Below are 24008 nucleotides of genomic sequence, written 5' to 3'. Positions count from 1 at the left end.
GGCTCTGAGGCAACTAGTTCAACCTTGCTCTGATTTCCGGCTCAGGAGATAAATACGGGAAGTTTGAAAAATAGGGTAGCTTGGGGAAAGACTTGGCTTCTCTCTTTCTTACCCAATCCAGCTGATTTGCTTTCAGATGCAAGAAGAAATAAAAATAAAGTGAAACTTGCTGAGTACTGTAATGGTAATTGGATCAGAAATGTTTAAGGAAAAATATGACAACCTTCTGGCATTCCACAGTAGTATCCTGTGTTGATTTTTGAAGGCTGTCTCATTCAGGGAGAACATGCAGGGTTCAGATGTGTATTCAGCTTGAGCACTTTCTCTTTTATTCAAACATGCATGCACACATATACTTGGAAATTTCCCTACAGGCTTACAGTGAATTAAGGAGCAGAAAATGAAAGCATGAGTTTTCAGGGTTCCTCTGATGGACAGGAGGCTGTCTTACTCCTGAGAGGTAAAACAGCCAATTTGCTGTTCCACACCTGAGCCTATGGATATGCTGCTCCAGTTTCCAGTCTTTTTTCAGAGGAAGGAATTAGAAAGGGAAAGAAGGGTTGCCTGAGGGAAGCAGTTGAAGTTGGGAATTGTCTTGCCAAGGGAACAGACAATTGTGTGTATAGTTCTGCCTGGTAATTTTACAGAGTTGTGAGGCCTGTCTCCGGCGATGAACAGGCCTAATAACTACAAGTTCCACAGGTAACTCATCACATAGCCTGTACATAAATATTCTTTCTTTGCTGTTTTATTAAACACCCTGCTTCAGTGATCTGTGTACTCTTCAGACTGAGTACAAAACTTACCTCACAGCGGCAGTCCATTACACTTGCTACCCTCAGAACATCTTGTAACTGAGAGGAAGGTTTACAGTTCAAAACAAACCTGGTTTTCCAAAATCAAAAGAGGCAGTTTCAAAAAAGTCCTGTCAAAGTCCCCAAGGGGAGAGAAAGGACAGAAAATGGCTTGATGTACCTTGCCTACTTAGTTTTAAAAAAGAGAAAAGATGCCAAGACCCTTGGTTCCTGGGGCTACTCTTGTGATCACAGAAGCAGTGTAGTCTAAGAGCTGAGAAAAGTAAAATGAAGCCAGCACACCCTGGTTGGTTAAAAATAAGCCATCAGTTATTATGATTTTAGACTACATTCCACAAATGTAATCTTGCATGACTCCTGTACATTTCAATGGATATTGCCCAGGAGAAGCCCAGCTTCCTTGTAGATTGTGACCACAAAGGATGACATAATTTTCAGACATTTATTTACTTACTTCATTTATACCCTGCCTTTCTTCCCAGTGGGGACTCAAAGCCGCCTAACATTGTTCTCCTGCCCTCCATTTTATCCTCATGACAACCCTGTGAAAAGGTTAGGGTGAAAGTATCTGACTGGCTTGAGGTAATTAACACCAAACCTTGACTCCTCCTCTCCACCTTTCCCATGAGACTTCCCAGCACATATCCCCTTCACATATCTATCTGAGGAAGTGCTCATTATCTCACAAAAGCATGTACTGAAATTCATTTTAATTAGTCCATGCTCACCTGGAAAGCTTCTGTGGCATAGTGGAATTTTAACCTGGAGTTCCCCAGTTCCCAGTGTAACACATAAGGCACTGTACCTTGACATTTAATGAACATTTTGAAGTTAACCTGATTACTAAGGCAGGTGTTTCCATTTTGAAGGATTATTTTTTTTTGTTGCTGAATCCACAAGAGACCATCATCCCTTAAATGTGTTTGAATGTATATTGTTGCATTAAAGGAGAGAAAGCTGGTGAGTGGGATGGCTGAACAGATGGAACTCTGCAAAGGCAAGGATTTTGTAAAGGCTGTGGAAAGCAGTGCAGAACAAAAGGTGTTTGAAAATTGGCTGTGCCAACCATGTAAGCACTAGAGCTTGTTCCTCCATTCTCTTGGGAAAAGACCAATGGTTTCTCTTTTATCCACTTCCCACAGGTCTCTTTGAACAGAGGGTTGAACAGTATTTGGAAGAACTTCCAGACACTGAACAAAGTGGAGTGAATAAATTTCTACGAGGTCTTGGTAAGGAAAAAATTGGTCTCGAAATTTTTGTGCTCCTAGTTTGAACTTACTGTTGAAAAAATCTTGAAGAAAGCTTCTCTTGTGAAGCACCTTGTGTTCCTGGAGGTCTCTACATTGTAGCATCTCCGATACAAAAGAATGTGTTTATTAACAAGCAATGAAGGAATCTCTCTTCCCAAGAACTGGCAACATGTTTTATTTAATAATTAACACCTGCAAGAACTGAAATATTTTTTGAGGTTTTCATTGATTAAACCAAAGTCTCATGCCTGACTCTTATTTTGCCACAGAAATGTTGATAGCTTTTTCTTCCCTGGGAAGTTTCTTAATAACTCCTAAAGCATGGTTTTAAATGTGAAAGATTTTGATCTTTCTTTGATTCTCTTCTTGTTCTACAATATACTGTTAGAATTTCAGACAGTGGTGCTCTAAATCACTAGTTAATTCAATCATTAGATTTTTAGCCTACCTTCTGACTAAATTGGGTGATATACATAATGATGTTAGTGGATAGATCCAATTAATAGTATTCTGTAATAGAGGAACTTCACTTCTAAAACTCCATCCACCATCTAATGTAACTGATAGAGCACCAACACATCCATTGTTGGATCCCCCTTGGAAAGTACCAACCAATACACGAGATTAGTTTGTACATATTTTGTGATCAGGTATATGCAAAAAGCACTCGTCCATTCAGGTACACCATAAAATTAAGTAACTGGGGAAAAATGCAGAACAAATATTTACTACCTAGTTTGCCTGGTAGCACACAGATTAACTCTGCATTTGAAAATACCCCCTCCTATTGTATGTGTATAAAGTTTTGTCAAGTCTCATCTGACTTATGGTGACCCCATCAAAGTGCTTTCAAGGCAACTGACTTAAGCAGAGGTGGTTTGCCACTCTGGAGAACCTTCTTTGGTAGTCTCCCATCTAAGTACCAACCCTGCTTAGCTTCTGGCAAGATCAGGCTATCCAATGTCCTCCCTCTGCCACCATTGTCCAAAGGCAAAATGATAAATATCTGTAATGTAGATGATGCCATTTTATTCTGATTTGAAAATAAGCATTCTTATGTGGATAGATTCAGCAAGCACCCAATATAACAGGCAAAAAAAACACCTGATCCAAACCCTTGGACTCTACCTCTAAGATTTCCTTGTTCTCTGGATATGCAATGGATATGTAATTTTTCAGTGTTACAAGTATTTGTTTGTTTGTGTGTTTACTTATTTTCTTAGATTTTTATACTGCCCTCCCATATGGCCCAGGGTGGTTTATATGGGAACGCTGTGGAATACATGGAACGTCATACATTAATAACAGGCACAACAATATATCAGTAACAATTTTGATAGTGAATATAAGTTTAACAGGTTACCATAATAAACTCATTGAACAATTTCAAAAAACAACTTTAAAAGAATGTTCAGGTTATTGAGGGTATGACTTGAGGGGGACTGCCAGATGTTTATAGGTTGGATTAACCTCAGTTGAATGCCTGGTGGAGGAGCTCCCTTTTGCAGGCCCTGCAGAATTCTGGGAGTTTGGTCAGGGCCCTGATCTCTTCAGGGAGCTTGTTCCACCAAGTGGGAGCAAGTACAGAGAAGGTCCAATGTACTTCTTTGGGGCCAGGGATTACTAGCCAGTTAGCAGTGGCAGAGTGTAGTGTTCTTTTGGAGTCATAGGCAGAGAGATAGTCTCTCAGGTACACTGGGCCCAGATCACGTATGGCCTTGAAGGTAATTACCAGAACCTTAAGCCTAATCTGGAATTCAATTGGGATCCAGTTGAGTTGTTGGAGTGCCAGCCGAATATGGGATCTCCATGGTGTATTTGTGAGGATCCTGGCTGGGGCATTCTGAACCAGTTGTAGTTTCCAGATCAAGGATAAGGGTAGGCCTGTGTAGAACAAGTTGCAGAAATCCAGTCTAGAGGTGACTGTCGCATGGATCACTGTAGCTAGGTGTTCTGGGGCCAACTAAGGCACTAGTAGCTAGGCTTGGCGTAGGTGGTAGAAGGCCTGCCGTGCTACTTTCGTGACCTGTGTTTCATGGAGAGGGAGGCATCGAGGATCACACCCAGGTTTCTGGCGGAGTGGGCTACTGCTAGTTGTGCTCCATCCAGGCTGGGCAATCATGCTTCCTCGCTTGGTCCCTTCTTACCAAGCCAAAGGACCTCCATCTTTTCTGTGTTGAGCTTCAGATGACTCTGTTTGAGCCACTTTGTCACTGCTTCCAAGCATCTGGCTAAGAATTCTGTGGGAGAGTCAGGGTGGTCATCTATCAGGAGGAAGAGATGGGTGTCATCCGCATATTGATGACAACCCAGCCCAAACCTTCATGCCAGCTGTGCAAGTGAACACATGAAGATGTTAAATAAGATAAGAGAGAGGACTGCTCCTTGTGGGACTCGACATGTGAGCTTGTGATGGTCAGATATTCTCTCTTCTATTTCTACCCTCTGTCCATGACTCCAAAGGAAGGAGATCAGCCATTTGATCAGTCCCCCGTATCCTGGCGTTGGTGAGGTGGGGAGCTAAGAGCTTGTGATCGAATGTGTCAAACGCTGCAGACAGCTTTAGTAGTACTAGCAGTGCTGGCCCGCCTTGGTCCATTAAAGTAGTTCAATTAAAGCACACACAAAAATTGGAAAATAAAGTATCTTACAGGACTCAGGGATGTGAACATTCTCATGGGAACAAAAGTGCAAGGAGACTTTCAGTGCAGTGCTGTCCAGAGTTACTCCAGTTGGCTTTGACTTGAATAACACTGTAGAGGACAGCTGTTTCTCTGGCAGAAGAGGAAAGCTCTGTCAGATAAAGATTCCACAATTAGCAGATAAGAATGAGAGAATTCAGTTCAAAACTTGGCAGTAATACAGATTGTGGGGTACTGAATTGCTAAGGGCAATTAATATATGTTCATAATTGAGGCCCCTTTTTCGTTTCACAGGAAATAAAATGAAGTTTCTTCACAAGAAGAATTAATTCTTTTCTACTGAGATGTGAATCCAAAGACTATTTATGACACTGGGCACAGAACACCGCCTGCAGCAACTCTGATTCTGGTCCTGATCACATTTTAGATGACTGCAAATGATGTTTGACTATGTGCCAGCAAAAAAACAAAAAAAATGGATAGATGTTTGTAAATAATGTGCTGTAAGTGTCCTTTTTTGTCACGAGCACAGACAACTGTGGTAATATTTGTATATTCCTGAAAATAACAGGTGCTTCTTTCTTTAGTATGAACTGAGTTGTGCTTAGTGCAAACTGCATCGCTTATTATGTGCAGCTGACTGTCTTAGCAGAACCACTGACTTCTACAGATGTTTGTGAGAACTACGTGATGTACTATGGAAGTGAATGAACTCCAGTGCGGGAATTAAGGGGTGGGGGTACATGGCAGAGGTCTGACTTTTTATATGACAGAGTTTATATATATTTTTTCTTTCATCGCCCTTCTAATTCATTTGTCATGTGGAAAGAAGAACAAGTTATTCCATAATAAGGTACTTGATTCACAATCACAGAATAGCTGCATTGTTTTAAATGATGGTCAGTAAATTGTTATACATTCTGCACTATGATTACTAAACATGAAGAATTACCTGGCCTTTGGACACCTAGGTTACCAGTGATTAGGTACAGCCCATCCTTTCCTAATGTATGTATGATTTCTAATAAATTGTGTAAATACTGATGTCACATGTCCATAGTCATTGGAATGCTTTTTATTTCAGTCTAATTACCAGATAACAAATCAACCAAACTTCTACCTCAGGGGTACCTAAGCTTTTTAAAAAGTAGCTGATATGATTTGAAATCACTGTGGACCATTATGCATGGAGTGGAAAATCCGCATTCGGGGTGGAATGGTGGTGGCTAAAATCACCAATTATGCACGCTGCAGGCAGCAACCAGGTGCAGAGTTAACGTATGCCGCTGAAAAAGCCACGTTAGCGACATGCAGAAGAAAGTGGAGCTTCCCAGGACCAGGGAGCAACCAGAAGTGGCTCCAGAGTAGCCGCGTGCATAATCGGATACTCTGGGGTTTGCCACCATTGCATTCCGTCCCGTGTGTAAGCGGTTTGCTTCATTTCTTCCTCCTCCGCGTTCTCCATGCTGCCGTTTCAGCAGCCATGCATAATAGGCTTGTGTGCTGACAGCATGATTTTTAAAATTTATAATAGTGATGAGTCAACCCATGACACCCAAAGCATGGCCACCCTCACCAAAGGCTAAAACAAGCAGCCAATATATGAAAGACAGATTGAACGGTGGGCACCTCCCCAACCACTCTCAGTTCCCCAAGAGAGTCAACTGAGAAACTCACTAGCTAGGTTGGGAAAAGACAGGTGCACAGCACATCCACCTACAAAGGTCTTTTATTTGACTGCACCTGGGTGCAGAGCTTGCCTATCCATCATGCAAATACTTCTGCTTTGCAGGTAGACAGAAAGGCATCCTAGGCATCTCCAAAGTTTTGACAGGGGATCCCAATAATGATGCAATGTTTGGTGGGCTGACAGACATTATGAGGAAAGAAGTGTTCCCATAATGGTCCCAGGCCTTCTCAGACCCCAATGCAAACATCCCCTGACCCTAGCCCATACCTAAGTGAAATTTCTGGATGGAACAGGTCTATCTGGGGGAGCTAAAAATCTCAAGTGGCTCTCTCCCCCAAGAGACAAGTAGAACACGTGTCCTGTGCACCGTATGTTGGATATCCTTGCTCTACATACCATGAAATGTGTAAACAACCTAAAACACAAAAAAAACCCCCAGAAAAACCCAAACCCTAAAAGACAATGTGGTTTTCTCCAACATGGAACTTATACCTAAACCAACAATCACCTCTAAAAACAGACCAACTCATTTCATTTCCAGTAAATACAGCACCATCACACAAAGAATCCTGCTCTACACAAGCCTCAAAATCATGTTCACAACCAACCTGATTTAAGCGGCACAGTAGAAACCAATTGGAGGAACAAAAGTACCACTCAAGCTTCTATTGAGAGATCAGCTTTCCAGTAGGTAGATTGTTAAATCTGTGGTAGATTCCCACTAGTGTGTGCTGTTGGTCAGTTTCACTTCAAACTGATTGGATCCGGCAGTCGGGATCCAGCTGTGCATTGGGCAATCATGATGGCAAGATTACTATCCTGCCTCAGACCACACAACATACATAACTTGCCATGAGGAACTTTGGAGATAAGATTCAGCATCTTGAATTGAATTCAAGAGACAAGGAATCAATACAAAGATCTCAGAGTATGCATATTTGCATTACAGCTTGCTCATGACAAGAATTTAGCAGCTGCACATAAATAAAATGCCATGAAGTCGCAGGGAATTTTTTTGGGAGGCAACATGTAGCCATGTAGATTTTTCTTCTGCTGAGGACCTACTGTTGTGAGGATAAATCACCATTGCTACTTTTTAAAAGAAAAAAATTAAATTGGTATGATACTTGGGTCAAATGATCTTAAGGGGCCTAAACTGTAAGGGTCTGCAACAACATATACCATGGCCCCCCATTAAAAAAAAACAAAACCCTGCAGGCCTGCTTAGAATTCTAAAAGGGGCACCCACAAAATGTCAGGGAGCAAGGCAACACATCACTCTGCTAGCAGCTCATTAACATTTCAAACCTAAACTTTGTTCAGTAGGATGCCTTTCAAATTTAACTTGTTTTAAATTAAAATTATCTTGTACACACAAGGATATGTATTGAGTTACCTAAGAAACCCTCATCTGGTAGTATTTGTCTTCATTTTGTGAGAAAGAAAAAAGGCTACATTGTTGGTGCTGATGCTGGGAGCTCTGCACACGTGTACAGTAAGAGGAATGCCGGTTAGATTGTGATAGAAACAGAAATGTTTTTTTGATGTCGTTAAGTTCCCTCTGAATTATAAAAATACATTTAAACTGGGAAGGTCTGAAGCCTTCAACAGAAGTTACAGCCTGGTGCATTAATTATTTTAGCCATACAGCCCAATCATGTCAAGACCCACTGGGTTTTTACAACATTGCTCTGGTACATGCACAAGTAACGTATTTACTTATTTCATTTACACCTCATCTTTCTCCCTAATGCAGCTAGCTTTCCTGATAGGGTGAGGATTCGAACCTGGGTTTCCCGGATCCTAGTACAACACTCTAACCTCTACACCACACTGGATCTTGGTCAGCATTATGGGGCTGGGAGTTCGATCCCAGCAGCCGGCTCAAGGCTGACTCAGCCTTCCATCCTTCCGAGGTCGGTAAAATGAGTACCCAGCTTGCTGGGGGGTAAACGGTAATGCTGGGGAAGGCACTGGCAAACCACCCCGTATTGAGTCTGCCATGAAAACGCTAGAGGGCGTCACCCCAAGGGTCAGACATGACTCGGTGCTTGCACAGGGGATACCTTTACGTGCATTAAAAACTAAACAAAAAACACCTGACTCAGTTTACAGCGGCATCAGGAAGAGCTGGGTTTTTATTCTGCACTTTTCACTATCTGAAAGAGTCCCAAAGTGTTTCACTAACACCTTCCCCTTCCTCCCCCGACAAGAGATGCCCGGTGAGGAAGATGGGGCTGCAAGAGCTCTAAGAGGACTTCTGTGCAAGAACAGCCCTAAGACAACTGTGATTGGACCAAGCTAGCTGCATATGGAGGAGGAATGGGGAATCAAACCCGGTTCTCCAGATCAGAGTCTACCGCTCTTAACCACAGCACCAAGCTGGCTGTCTTTGAGATACCATGCTGGCTCACAATGGGACAATGGGACTGTAATGTGATTCAGAATCGAGTCCCCCAGCTCCGAGACCCAGACACCGAGCAGACGGACTGCGCATGCTCGCTCTCCTCACCCGTCCCGTCCCCCGCCAGAGGCTGGTCAGAGGATCACGTCCATTGGCCGGCTGCGCTTGCAAGGGGCGGGGCCCCAGAAGGGCGAATCCCGAGATTCCAGCCACGAACCGTCTTCACTAGAAAGACTTCCGATCATTGTTGGTTAAAGCCTCCATGTGCGTGGCCAAAGCGGCATAGGAATTTATGTAGACAAATGGAACAGGCGGGGGAAGAGAAGCTTTATTCGGAATTTCGAAAAGCTCTCCTTCACTACGGAAAGTATGCGCCGAAGGCTGCATCGATGGGATGTCAAACCCTGGGATTACACAATTCAACAACAACAAATATGCAAATCTCGTCCTGCAGTAAGGCGCGTGACTGGCAAGGGGACCAGAGAGCATCATTATTTCAAAGCAACGAGAAAAAGCTTCTTAACTCTGTTGCTTTATTAAACTTGTAGGTCGATGCCCACGCCCTTCCCCGCAGATAGAGCCTACTCGGACCCAGACGTCAAAGCTGTAGAGATCGCTTTTTAAACGTCTCTTTGCTTTCCTTTGCCTCCCCGGCCCTCGTAATCGATGTATCGCGAGAGGTGCAATCTTGTTCTTCAAGTTGCATGAAGTCTCGCGAGAGGGGCCTTCTTTCCTTTTCCTTCTCTTCGCGGCGTCCGGCAAGATGGTAGGTAGCGGTGCCGCGTGGCCTGGGTCCCAGGAAACCCTGAGGAAGGGGACACTTCTTAATGCCCTCCTAAAGGGGGGTTGCGGAAGCACTTCGCCAGGTTACACCTTGTTTGGGGAATTTCACGAAGGGAAACTAAGTATGCAGTATATATAAAATGCTGTTCTTTGAGGCGAAGGAAATCTGAGCGCGGAGAACAAAGATTGAGTCCAGCGGCACCTTTAAGACCAACAAAGTTTTATTCAAAGTATACTCCTTCGTGTGCCACTGGACCTAACTTTAGACAGTGAGTTTCTGTCAGTCTTGTGGACAGTAAGTCTGGTGTAATGGTTGGACTAGGAGCTGGAAGATCTGGATATACCCAGTAAGCTATCAAGTGTGCTGGGTAATCTTCGACCCATCATATACACAGCCTAATATCCCTCATAGGATGGTTGTAAAGATAAAATAAGAAAGGGAAAGCTGGGTTTACATACCTAGCCCCTTGGATAAATCACAGGATAAAAAAAATGGTGTTCAGTCTTGATTACATAAATTTAACTCTAAGATCCATCAATCTGCATTAAGTGGCTTCTGAAGATACTGTAATAATTAAAGCATTAGTTCATGTGTGTTAGGTTACCTTGAGTTTCCTTAACAACACAAGAAGTGGCTTGCTGAGGCTGGTCCAGGAACACCATTCTTTGAAAGTGTCAACAACCCCTGGCATATGCATCAAATCACTTTGTTTTGCATGCAGGATGGGTCTCCATTCAGGGGCCATGTGTTGAGCTCTGGCAGTACTGCCAGGCCTGACTTTGCTCCAAATGTTTCTTGCCAAGTACAATCCCTTTTGTTGCATACCAAGACTTTTAGAGGCAGATCTGATCTGATGAGTTTGGGGCACCTGGACAGGAAAGTTACTTTTTATCCACCTTACCATGTTTTTTTGTTTTGCTCACCCTTGTATTAAAACATGCATGAAGCTATGCACGATTGATAAAACCATTAGAGCATAACAAACAAACCCCTGTGTGTGTATTCATAAAAGTTAAAGATGACGCTATATATTTGTTGTCAGACTTTGAAGGGCTTAGAAAACTAATTATGAAGATGTCTTAATGTTTTGTTTTTCTAACAGTATGTTTTGCTATTGGGGTGTGTGTGTGATGATATTCTGTGGCAGAAGCCGTTTTGCTCCACACTGTTGTTTTTTATTTTTGTTCTGGATGTTGTTGTAATTTTAAACATTTTTTAAGCCTTCCAGACTGAGGAAGACCAGGAAACTGAGGGGTCATGTCAGCCATGGCCATGGCCGTATTGGTAAGACCACTAGATTTTTCCCTATCTTGGTGCTAGTTTAAACAATATGTTGACCTGAGTCATGGGTTGGGGGAGTACATCTTCCCAGGTTGGTGTATTGGCTCTCCCTTCATCCTTGGATGTCCATGCATTGACATTTCTCCAGTCTGATGTATAGACTGTACATTCAGTTGTATTCTAGATCAGTGGTCCCCAACCCCCGGTCCGGGGATCAGTTGGTACCAGGCCACGGCTCCTCCTTGTCTTCCTCCCCGGCTGCTGCCTCGGGGGCTGCCATGCCACTTTGCTTCCAGCTCCCCTTTGGTGCTCTCTGGCGGCCGCCATGGCTGTGGCTCTCCCTCGGCATGGCACTGTGCAGCTGCTGCTGGCAGTGGGCGGTGGGAAATCAGGAACGCTGGGGCAAAAGCAAGTGGAGCAGGGGCTCAGGCAGCGGCAACGTCCCTCAGCAAAAGACTAGCCCCCCCCCCCCCCCCCGGGCCTCAATAAAATTTTCAAGCATTGACCGGTCCCTGGTGACAAAAAGGTTGGGGACCACTGTTCTAGATTGAATGTAGGATCACAGTTGGGTGCATAGAGCTTACCTGGGTGTTATGCCAGTGCTTGGTTGAATGCACCGTAGAATGTAGATGCTTGCTAGCATGCTGCCAGTATACAAGATGGGTAGAAAAGTTAGGTGCGCTTTTCTCTCTCCACCATTCATAGGGTGAGCATATTGTCCTCAATGGCCCTTGGTCCTTATGCTGCTTCATAATGTTTGGAAACATGGTGATTTTAATCATGGCTGACTTGAGGGCCATGATTGGCTGGGAAGAATAAATCACATTTATTCTAAGCAGTTTTTTTTGAATAAGTTGTATATTTCATAATCTTCAATTGATGTCTATTGTAGGCAAACACAGGAAGCATCCCGGAGGCCGTGGTAATGCTGGGGGCATGCACCACCACAGAATTAATTTTGACAAATAGTAAGCAATGTCTGTTCATCTGTCTTTCTCCTTTTCTTAGCTGCCCATATTTTCCTGCTTCCCCTACAGTGATTACTAAAGTTATACTGATTTTGTATGTCGATGATTTCATTATACACACGTTGCCATGGGGGGAAAAGTCTGTCATCTATTGTAATATATGTAGGAAAGTTAGTGAATGCAGTCTTAAGCTAGAAGCTATACAGATTTTGTACATGACAAAATCACATTGTGTCTTGATAGTACATCTAGTTATTGATTTATGCCACTAATATTGAATAACTGATGCTTTGCCTAAAATGGAAATTAAAACTGATCAGCAAATTGATGACATACCTATAGAAAAAATATATGATTTCCTTTGGCTAGGTATGTGCAACAGTCTGAAGTGAGAGTGGAGTTGTATGTTAAGCCAGCCATTTATTTATTTGGATAGATGGATAAGCACTGTTCTTGGACAACAACTGACAGCTGGAGTAATGGTGCAGAGCTTTAGCTTTCTTTTGTACATGACTAACTCATCAGGCCTCCTGTTGGATGCCTGACCCAATGTGATGTATCAAAATTAATTACAGGAATTAAAGTTCAGCAGTGGAATAGGCTGCCTAAGGAGGTGGTGAGCTCCCGCTCACTGGCAGTCTTCAAGCAAAGGTTGGATGCGCACTTTTCTTGGATGCTTTAGGATGCTTAGGGCTGATCCTGCGTTGAGCAGGGGGTTGGACTAGATGGCCTGTATGGCCCCTTCCATGATTCTATGATTTTATGTAGTAAGTAAAATAACAGAATTATTTATCCAGTATGTCTTAACAGTGTTGCCATTCTGTTACAATTTAATGAGCTAATTTAGTTGCCAGATTGAATATGCTAGCAATTAAATGTTTATGGGTTGTTTCTATAGTTTGAGATATTTATATGCAGCTTTTAGTCTGCACAGACACTTTGGTAATTTCACAGCATGGTTCCAAACGTATTTGCTCAGAAGTCAGTCTTGCTACATTCAGTGGAATGTAGTTATTCGGAAGTGATTTCAGCTTTGCAGCTTTAAGTGAGCATAAGAATGTATGTATCCTTAGACGATCGAGACTAGAGTCACATCTTGATATGGATAGTTGTCATGGTGTGCTATAGTACTCGGAAAGCAAGAGCTGGCCTTTATTCATTGATTGTCCTTTCTGTAGTACAGTCAACCACCTGGTCAGTGACATAAAACTATTTTGTCAGACTCAGAAGTGTGGGTTACCAGAAAGATGATGATTTTGCATGCCTTGGTAGCAACAAGTAGTCAACTCAAGTTTTCTAAAGAGTGGCTGATCATCCACATATATGTTCGAAAGTAAATGAAGAAGAAATAATGTTCAGGTAGCTCTAAAATTAGTGCTATGTATTATTTATAAAATATTTCCAGCTGGACAATTCTGTGCTTGTGTTTCATAGTGAATCACACTGTGGCTTTATTTTTGCCTTTGATTTCCTTCTAGCCATCCTGGTTATTTTGGAAAAGTTGGTATGAGACATTACCACTTGAAGAAAAATCAGCACTTCTGTCCTACGGTGAATCTGGACAAACTTTGGACTCTTGTTAGTGAGCAGACAAGGCTCAACTATGCCAAAAATACAACTGGATTAGCTCCCGTTATAGATGTTGTACGCTCAGTAAGTATCATTAGTGCTGGTTTTCTGAAACTGTTTCTTAATGCACACTTTAGTGGTGTACTACTTGGCTTTTATACTTACTGTTAGATACTGAAAGGGGGTATGTTAATGAGTGATATGTGCTCCGCTCGGCATCCCAGCATTTCACTACTACGCAATCTAAGAGCACCATAGGGTTTGATACAGCTGACCTTTGTCAGCCTCAGCATGACGAGTATATGAATGGCTAGGAAGAGGCTTTGTACCTAAACATTTCATGATTCAACAGTATTGAAGCAGGTGCTAAGACATGTATGGTAAATGGCACTTTCCTGATTTTATCCTGTAATTCATGTGTATTTGTGGTAATGCTTCACAGCAATAGTTCCTGGTTTGGTAAAATGTCTTCCTAAAAGCTAAGAGGACAATATTTTCAGGTTTATTGTCCATGCTATGTATACTACAAAGTGTCAGAGGGAGGTGTACAATTTTTCCTTGTAAAAAACTGCCCCCCTCCCTGTTGCAGATTACTCCTGGGGATTTGGACGTGTGTGTGTGTGCAAACTACAAAGATGGGGGAGGGATCTCGGTAGGGGTATGAAATAGAGGAAGGGTAGAAATAGCTTGCTGATGGCAAAAGGCAAATTGCCACACATTGTGTTAGCACTTAGAGGGATATAAGTCAATTAATGTTATTAAAATTACTGCCAGGTGATGCTTTCAGGACCCTTGGGCTTACATACAAGCTTATACTAATGTCTCATTATGTTTCCAGGGCTATTACAAAGTTCTTGGCAAGGGGAAGCTGCCCAAACAGCCTGTCATTGTAAAAGCTAAATTCTTCAGCAGGAAAGCAGAAGAGAAAATCAAAGAAGTTGGTGGTGCCTGCGTACTAGTGGCATAAAGGATTTTTCTATGTTCAGGCATGAATAAACAGAATTACAGATATGTGTGTACATTTCATAAACTGATGGGAATGATGTATTCTTAGTGCAAAGTTTCAGTACTGCTGAATTGATCTTAGAAGGAAAAGTCTGAATGTACATATTCTTTATAACTAGAACTGAACGTACCACATATGAACCCAAATTACATTGGCCAATAGTGATGTTTATTATGGATTTTAAAGGACACTTGGGAGTGATAAGTTTCAAATAGGATCAGTTAGATCTTTAGCTGGGATATAAGTGCTGTGAATTACTTGAACTTGTGCTATTTCTAGAATGGTGCAGAATTGAGACTTTTGGTATAAAGTTTGTAAAAGGGTACATTCAATGCAGTGTTGTAGCTTGTGTTGCAGCAAATCCTTTGGGAGTCACATCTTGACTTTACAGAAGGGAGGATTAGCATTGCAAGTTATAATGCCTGGGAAAAACTCACATCCTCAGGTCCATCAGACTGCTTATAAGCTCAGAGGGTTTGAAAATAGGGAGGAGGCATGGCAAGGCAATTGTTAAATCAGCCTGCCCTTTGGATGGATATGTTAAGATCATTAGAAGCTCAGGGAATTTGCAAAGATAAATGATTCTCTTGCTACAGCATACTTAAGTTTAGATCTGTACACTCCTGTCAGGTGTATAATTGATTAGATGACAACCACCATTCTGTACTGTGGGAATGTTCCTGGAGTGTTACAGAGAGTACAGTGCTACAATTCTACAGAAGCACTGAAATGTGCAGAATATGCAAATAGATGCAGAATTCAGTGAATGTGGGCAATGCCTGCTTAAAGAGTCCTATGTTGAGAATTCCATTATTTTGGATAGTTCCATGTTTAATAAAATCCATGTGAGATAGGGAAAAGCAGAGATTATGCTAACATTTAATTTGCATACAGTATAGAGATTTTAAACTCCTTTTCTAGTGTAGCGCTTCAGTTTGATTAGCATAGTATGTATATACCGCTACCTCTCATTTGAACTAGTTCAAGGGATATACACATGAGGTCTTTCCTACCAGTGCAGCTGCCTCTCCCACTAAACTGATGCTTCACAGACAGAAGGGCCAAATCAGGAAAGAAAGTAGGTTGACATTCTTTATGGAACCTCTTGTAAGAAGAGTGATTTCACTTAACACGTATACTCTGTACATCCATCCCAGTGGCATATGGCTTAAGCTCACTTACTTTGGATACATCAAGCGATCAAACTCGTTAGAAAAATCATTAATGCTTGGCATGGTCAGTGGCAAAAGGAAACATGGTCGCCAAAGGATCCGCTGGCTCAAAATTTTGGCTATATGAGGGTTTTGGATTTGTTTGTAGTTCCTGAGAAGCTCCACAAAGAGGCAGTCCTGGATTTGCTCCACTCCACTGAAATGGGAAGTGGTTCAGAGCAACCCAGGTGGTAACAAACTTGCATGTGCAGAGAACACTCCTTCAAAAAAACAACTGCCTCTCTAATAAGAGGATTCTTGGTTTGCAGCCTGCCATGATTTTTTAAATTTTTTCCAGTACTTAATTGTGGCCATTTTTGTGATAGCATCCCCGCCCCCAAGAAGCTCCTCCCACTGTTTTGAGGCTGGTGACAAGAAGCTAATGAAACTGATGTATAAGAGAAGGCAGAACACTATGGCCTCATCATGGTCTGAGTGTCTCCAGGGCATGGCTACTAAAAGGGCAGGCTCTCATGACGGCCTTAGGGAGAATCTTAGAGGGGCCCTGATGGTAGTATATAAAGGTCAAAAACAGCATTTTAAATAGCACTAGACAGACTAGCACAAATTGAAGCCTATTTTAGTACAAAAGTGTCTTGTACACCTGTGAGTTTACACACATGGCCCCATATACATGGCCCAAGTAAACGTGCTGTGCATACTGAACATCATGTGGCAGCCAAAGGTGGAGCAACAGCATTCATGCCAAATTACTAAAAGCATGCAGGTGTGGTTAGTTTGATATGACTCCCCCTCCCCAATAAAGTAACTCATTCCTCAAACTGCTGTTCCTATATAAGTTACTGGAAACTGCACTATTGACTATTTTATGTGGATTTCATTAAATTAAGCCACAAACAGTGGTACTTATAAACTGTCCTTAGAGTACTGAACTCCCTGATTTTATCTGCTGATGAAGGTCTTGTTTTTGCAAATGAAGCGCCACAAGAAGTGATCAGTACTCTTTCCCAGGGACCTCTAGCACACCAAAACTATAGAAAAGGCTGGTATGTGACTCTAACCTCGCTAGGAATAAGCATTAAAGCATATCATAGCAAGGGATTTAAAAAGAATTGCACACACAAAAGTGCACACAGAAAAAAGCTACCCTTACAAATAGTGATCATCATCGGGCATACAGTGTCATGGCTCAGTGGAAACGGATACTGATCTTGCGTCTAACAACTGACATGTAACCATAATGTAGCCGCGCGGGTATGACCAAGCCATCACAATTCATCGCTGGAGTGGAGAATGCACCCATGTATAGCGGCTTCCCGGGCTCCCTTTCGCAAACGCGGCGCTTCCTGGCCTTCCTCAGGGAAAGAAGGAAGGAAGCAGCGGCGCCGAAGCCTGCGGAGGGCGGCGGCCTAGACTCGGAGGGGAGAACGAACACTTGCTCCCCGGGCAACCTCAAGATGGAAGCGGAAGCGCTCTTATTTGCCGGACCGGCCAGAGAAAGAGTTGCGGGACGGGAAGTTTCGCTTGGGACTGAGTCTCTGCGAGCGGAGTGACGCCGCTCTAGGCTGCGGAACCTCCACGGATTTTGCATTAGAAGGTGGAGTTGAGTGCCTAATGGTGTCCGCAGAGATAAATCGCGGCGGTGAGGGAGCCTGTCACTTGAGACTGCAAATCACCTTCACCAGGGTGGCTGGGTGGTTGGGAGGGAGACCAGTACTGTTTGGGCAGCAGTTGTAAAGAGGACAAGGTGGTAGGCGCAATGGAGGCGTGTGGTTAACTTACTTGCGCCCACTACTGGTTATAGGGTGGAAGTAGCCGTGAGTAGTAACTTCTGGTAATGAATGATCTGTAGTTGTTTCTTGCAATTCCATGCCCACTTTCTTGTACCTAAGCACTAATACAATGGCTTAATTGGAATCACAGAATCCTGCCGTTGGAAGGGTCCCCGCAGGTCATCTAGTCCAACCTCCTGCACAGCCTGAAGCATCCAGGATAAATATCTGTCCAGCCGCTGCTTGAAGACTGCCAATTCTTAATATACAACAGCAGGGTTAACTAAAAACATAAGAGGAATGAGTTCCTCTAATGTTACTAGGTGTGTAAAAGGTGAAGTTTGTCTTATACGAGGAAAGGCAATCACCTACTGCTACTTCAGTTTCTATTATTAAGAGACAAAAGAATTGTCCTCTTCAACATCTGTTTACTATATGCATAATATAAGGATACACAAGTGTGAACCCACAAGAATTTGTGGGAGGGATCTCATTTTCCCCGACCCACTGTTTCTTCTTTCCCTTTGCTGAAAACTTTTGTTTAGTCTCTCCTGCTTTGTTCTCTCCTAGGGTTGCTTGGTGGGACCTGCCAAATTCCTGGAATCACATAGAGATCAGTTACCTGACAAATCCAGATGATCTCCAGCCCTCACCTGGAAGTTAGCAGCCTTAATTCCCCTGGAGAAAATGACAGCTTTGGAGGGTGGAGTCTATGGCATTATATCCCTCTGAGATCCTGCCCTTCCTCAAACCACTCCCTCAACATCCAAAATCCTCTAGGATTTCTGTAACTTTCTCTATGCAAGCCTACCCAGAAATTACAACTGGTACAAAATGAAGCTGCCAGGGTCCTCACGTGGAAATCTTGGAGGCCCACATCCATCTAGTGTTGAGGCAGCTGCAGTGGTTGCTGGTTGTATACAAGATCAGGTTCAAGGTCTTGGTTTTGACCTGTAAGGCCATACACATGGTCTGGGCCAGTATACTTGAGAGACCGCCTTTATTCCTATGATCCCCGCAGGATACTTCACCCTGCGGGATTGAATAGGTTGGTGATCCCTGGCTGCCAGGAAGCCTGCCTAGCCTCGACCGTGGCCAGGGCTTTTTCACCCCAGGCTCCTGCCTGGTAGAATGAGCTCTCAGAAGAGCTGAGGGCCCTGCCAGAACTAGGCCAGTTCTGCAGGGCCAGCAAGACAGAGCTCTTCCACCAGGCTTTTGGTTGAGGCTGGGCTGACAAAAGATCTAGCCCCTCCTCTGGAATTTTCCCATAATAACACCATCCCATGGATTCAGCAGATAGGAGGAAGGGTGGGAAGGAAGGTGGGTTAGGGTGTTAGGGGCCGCAAACGCGCACGCATGGCAGTTTCGCACATGTGTGCATGCACAGGCCTGTTGCACATGCATGTTTGCACTCCCAGTGGGGGCGCAAACGCGCATGTGTGACAGATCCGCACATGCATGTTTGTGCCGCCAGCATGCTGGCGGTGGCACTTCCTACTCCCCCCCCTCCCGCAGAAAGAAGCTTGCCAAGCTGTAAGCTAATTGGCCGATTCAACGGCTAATACGCTCGCGGCCTGGCGAGCTTCTCACTGCGGGGCTGGAGGGGTGGGGTGAGGCAGCTGCGGCCCGGTGCCGTGGCCTTCGCGGCCCGGCACTGGGCCGCAGCCTGATGGTTGGGGACCACTGGATTAGAGGATTTGTAGTACTGTTTCATTTTGTGTTTTTACTGATGTTAGCTGCCATGCGACAGCAGGTCTGGGAGCAGGGGTATATAATTACAAATAAAAATAAATAAATTTACTTCAGTCACCAGATTTAAGTATCCAGAGATTTGGCCTACTTGGCTATTAGTATATAATCAAGCAGGGACCCACAAGAAACTTGCAAGAACGGCTATTCCACCTCCCATGTTTGCTTCTTCCCTTCTCTCCCTAATCTCACTCTTTTCCCCTCCTGCCACACCTTGCCTTCCTCTCTCTCTCTCCTTGGTGCCTGCCATTTTCTCTCTTTCTGCCTCTCCACCTCATCACTCTTTCTGCTTCCTGCCCCATAATTCTCCAGTCCTGCTGTCCTCCTATAGCAACAGCGATGATTATGGTGGAAGCAGTCGCTCTTCTGGAATCACAATCGATCTCCCAACTACAGAGATCAGTTCCCTGAGAGCCAGTTTGGTGCAGTGGTTAGGAGTGCAAATTTATAATCTGGTGAGCTGGATATGATTCCACGCTCTCCCATATGCAGCCAGCTGAGTGACCTTGGGCTTACCACAGCACTGTTCTGTGGTAAAGCTGTTCTGACCGAACAGTAATATCTTGGCTCTCTCAGTCTCACCCACCTCACAGGGTGTCTGTTGTGGGGAGAGGAAAGGGAAGGCGAATGTAAGCCGCTTTGAGCCTTCTTCCGGTAGAGAAATGCGGGATATAAGAACCAACTCTTTTCCTGCTCCTGCTCTTCCTCTCCTACTTTAAGGAACTGGTGAGGTGAGGTTTGGGGAAGGAAGTGATCTCAGCCAGGTGTAAAGCCATATGATCCTACATCCAAAGCAGCCATTTCCTCTAAGGGAAAAAATCTCTGTCATCTGGAGAACAGTTGTGATCCCAGGAGATCTCCAGCCCTCTCATGTAGACTGGCAAACTGGCTCCCTTGGAGTCTCTGGCATTATATCTGTCTGAGGTCCCTCCCTTTCTCAATCCCCACCAGCCCTAGGCTCCACCCCTCAAATCACCATGACTGAGGGCCATTCCGCACCAGGATCTATGTTGCAAATTGGTTGCGGAACGAAAAAATGCCATTTTAAATAGTGGAATTCGTCATTATGCATACCTGCCTTTGTAGTGGAATCCAGTTGCATTTCTATCGTTTCCCACAGGTTTCCAGTCTCAGCAAAAATTGCTAGCCAGGATGCAATATTGCCTAGCTTTGTCCCACCCCTGGCCGTCAATCAAACGAGCGGCCATTATCATGCTCCCGAAAAGCCCCTTTCCCTTTAAGGCAGGTTAAAAAAAAAACATGTTGCAACGAATCTGCGTTGATTCGTTGCAACAGAGAGACCCATCTAGCTAGCAGGTGGCGTTTGAGCTGCCGTTTCATCGTTGCCACGCTCCCCCCGAGTGAAAAAAAAAATACCCCGCCCCTGCATGGGCACGATTTTCGGCCAAAAATAAAGGGAAAAATAAAGGGAAAATAAACCAGCAAACGGGGCTGTGTGGTGCTTGGTGCTTGGTGACTTAAAACAGCTCTGGGGAGGGACTGCAGCCGGGGAAGCCTTGCTGGGTAAACAAAGGCTCGCCGGTGCGTTGATCTCCACTCGCTCCGAGAAAAAAAAATGGCGATCACTTCGCCGGAAGATCAGAAGAGAGAGCCAGGGGGAGGGACTTTGCAGAAACCGCAACAATGGTTACGCACAGAACTTTCCCGCTAGTGTTGCAGATTGGTTGCAAGAGTGTAGTGCTTTCCAGAGGGTGAATCCACTTTTTGGGATTTCCCTGAAAGCGCTACGACGCGCTTTTTGCAGATCGGTTTCAGGAGTGTGGCAGATTGTCAACAATGTTGTGCATAACTGCAAATTACTAGCAATTTCAATTTGCCACACTCCTGCTACAAAGAATCAGTGCGGAATGGCCCTGAATCTCTGCAGCAGGAGACCCTAGTTGGGACTGGAATCAAAGCTCCTTTATATGTTGCCTCTGCAGAGACCTGCTTAAGGTCACTGTGGGTGGGTAAGTAGTTGGGAATCTCCTGCATTCTGCAGGTGGTTGGACTACATGAACTGCAGATCCCTTCCAGCTCTATGATTCTAGGTGGTTCACCAAGTAAAAACAAAATTGTCAGCTTTTTCCTCCTGACATTTGCCTGACAAGAAGAGTGCCCCTCCCCCCATAATTAGAGTTATTAATATTACAATAAAGTGTACTCAAAAGGGAGAGAACAGCCATTGCATTTTTATTTCAGCAGTTTTTGCTACAACTGTGGATTCCTTTTGCAATTGAACAAAGCAAACAGAGTTAAACCCATAGACCTGAATGGAATTAGAAGACTAACTCTGTTTAGGATTGTGCTTTAAGTCAGTGGTCCCCAACCTTTCTGAGGTTGGGGACTGGCAGGGCATTGGGGCGCGGGCCACGCCCACGCATTGGGCCGCGCCCGCGGGTCGTGCCCACGCATCGGGCCGCGCCCGCGGGTCACGCCCACGCATTGGGCCGCGCCCGCAAGCTGCACCAACGCATCGGGCCGCACCCGTGAGCTGCGACCGCACATCAGGCTGCGCCCCCGCATCGGGCCGCGCCCCGCTAGCCGCGCCAGCCCATCGGGCCGCGCCCACCCATCGGGCCACGCCCGCATGGGCGCGGCCCGGCCCCGATTCCCTCTCCCCGCCCTCCCGCAGTAAGAAGCTTCCCGGGCCGCAAGCTTGCGGCCTGGGAAGTTTTTTACTGCGGGGGGGGGCGGGGAGAGGGAGCCGCGGCCCGGCGCCATGGCCTTCGCGGCCTGGCACCGGGCTGCGGCCCGCAGGTTGGGGACCACTGCTTTAAGTGTTCATAACACCTTCTTTGCTTTATCTTACAACTGTCACAATTGACCAGGCTGACATCGTAAAGAGCTGTGAACAGAATGTCTGTGCACAGAGGGTTTTTTGCCTGTTTCCTTCTGGCAGCTGTCCTGTTCTTGAATGTTCCCTGACATTAAGGAGTGGCTTTTCATGTGACTCATGAAAAGTCCCTGGGGGCCTACACCAGAGGCACCCAGCTACTGCTTCATGTCCATCCTGTGACTGGCACAGTCAGGAACTGCATTCCATGGCCCTGTGGTTCCAATGGTGCTGTTTGGACAAGAGCATCTCAGCTGGTGGCCCTAATTACCATAGGCTAAAGCAAAAGGATGGCATTGAGACAGACGTCTCAGAAAATCGGCCCTCTGAAGAAACTGGGGTCACAAAGAGTAAGGGGCATAATTAGCATCATGTTCCCAATAGTTAGAGCCTCTTGTGGTGCAGAGTGGTAAGGCAGCAGACATGCAGTCTGAAGCTCTGCCCATGAGGCTGGGAGTTCAGTCCCAGCAGCTGGCTCAAGGTTGACTCAGCCTTCCATCCTTCCGAGGTCGGTAAAATGAGTACCCAGCTTGCTGGGGGGTAAACGGTAATGACTGGGGAAGGCACTGGCAAACCACCCCGTATTGAGTCTGCCATGAAAATGCTGGAGGGCATCACCCCAAGGGTCAGACATGACCCAGTGCTTGCACAGGGGATACCTTTACCTTTTACCTTCCCAATAGTTGTAGATCCTGACAAACCTTAATGGCATATCTCTGCTTTCTTTTGCTACCCAGGCTTAAAGGACACTACTTCGGTACACAGAGGCCCAAAGGATGCAGGGTATTTGCTGCCCTGCAAAACTTCTTTTAGTACAGGGCATCTCCAAATTAGCAAGTTCCTGGTATGCAATGCATGTATGTATTCAAAGGCAGTTGTGTATATATGTACAGGCATTCACAAGTCTAGCGTGATTCCTAATCCTATACAAAGAAAGCTATTGTGGATTTCTGTGTACTGAATGTCTTTGCTGAACAGCAATCTTTGCCTCACTTCACCTGAGTCCTCCAATTTTCCTTGCTCCCCATAAGTAAGTGGTTCCCATTGAGTTCTATGGAAAAACGTTATAAAACAGCATTCAAGAAGTTTGATGAAATGGACGGAAGATCTTTTCTTTTGTCTATAGTTCAGTAACGCCTGTAGCAGTGTCGAGATTTTGCCCCTTTCCTTGTGTTGTAGCTTTCTCCTTCCCCTTACAGCAGTGATCCCCAACCCCTGGTCCGGAGACTGGTACCGGTCCATGAATCAGTTGGTACTGGGCTGTGGCTCCTCTTCGTCCTCCCCCCCCCGGCTGCTGCCTCGGGGGCTGCCCTGCCACTCTGCCGCCGGCTCACCTTTGGTGCTCTCTAGTGACCTCCATGGCTGGGGCTCCGCCTCGGCATGGCACTGCTCAGCTGCTGCTGGCAGCACCCCCCAGCAGGCGGCGGGAAGTCAGGTGCACTGGCGGGAAAGCAAGCAGAGCAGGGGTTCAAGCGGTGGTGGCGATGTCCCTCAGCAAAAGACTACCCCCCCGGGCCTCAGTAAGATTGTCAAGTGTTGACCCATCCCCGGTGATAAAAAGGTTGGGGACCACTGCCTTACAGGATCTAATTGAAGACATCCACTTCAAAAAGATGATGGGGAGATGGCAGTCAGGAACATTGCTGATGGGCAGATAATACCTGTTGCCAGGCCAGGGAGTTGCTTTGACAAAAACTAAAATCAGTAGGGCAATGGCAATAGAAATTGCAATATTTTGTATGAAAAGAGCTGAGTGTCTAATGCTTGCTCCTAGAAGATCCATCCTTTATTTTTCTTCTAAATGTGATCACAATAGTTTATAGCTTGTCAGATAATTGCAGTTGTATGCATGCCCCAAGGATAGCAACGTATTCCCTCAATGAAGTCTAGAGGGACTGTGATTGTTAAAAGGAACCAGCAAAACTCTTATGTATTCCAAGCATGTTATATCACTGAAGAGGCAGAATCTGGATATTTTACTGCCACTTTGATGGTAACAGAATTGTTTCTATAGGTAACTCCTGTCAGAATACTGAAGGATTATTGTACTTTATTGAGTCGCAACAAACT

At 44.8% G+C, this 24008-nt stretch overlaps 2 protein-coding genes and 1 non-coding gene across 6 annotated transcripts in view; all 3 read left to right on the top strand.

Annotated features, from left to right (window-relative positions):
* Nucleotides 1-5758, top strand: part of DENND2B (DENN domain containing 2B) — a 187763-nt gene extending 182005 nt beyond the window's left edge. For all 4 annotated transcript variants that reach the window (XM_077321740.1, XM_077321742.1, XM_077321741.1 and 1 more), the window contains 2 exons: nt 1958-2044; nt 5002-5758. In XM_077321740.1, coding sequence (XP_077177855.1) covers nt 1958-2044; nt 5002-5036 — 122 coding nt within the window. In that variant the 3' untranslated portion in view covers nt 5037-5758. The remainder of the gene's footprint in view (nt 1-1957; nt 2045-5001) is intronic.
* A 3732-nt stretch (nt 5759-9490) lies between these two features.
* On the top strand, nt 9491-14412 carry RPL27A (ribosomal protein L27a). Its single transcript, XM_077321737.1, is given in 6 exon segments — nt 9491-9524; nt 9527-9567; nt 10806-10869; nt 11759-11834; nt 13313-13487; nt 14242-14412. Coding segments are annotated over 6 exon segments (504 nt in total). The 5' UTR covers nt 9491-9505; the 3' UTR covers nt 14371-14412.
* Nucleotides 12911-13041, top strand: LOC143831046 (small nucleolar RNA SNORA3/SNORA45 family). Its single transcript, XR_013228683.1, has one exon. It is a non-coding gene; the product is annotated as a small nucleolar RNA SNORA3/SNORA45 family (small nucleolar RNA).
* Nucleotides 14413-24008: the final 9596 nt, after the last annotated feature.

Source organism: Paroedura picta, chromosome 2 (genome assembly GCF_049243985.1).
Source record: "Paroedura picta isolate Pp20150507F chromosome 2, Ppicta_v3.0, whole genome shotgun sequence".
NCBI classification, from domain to species: domain Eukaryota; kingdom Metazoa; phylum Chordata; class Lepidosauria; order Squamata; family Gekkonidae; genus Paroedura; species Paroedura picta.
This window is presented reverse-complemented; position numbering and strand designations above follow the sequence as displayed.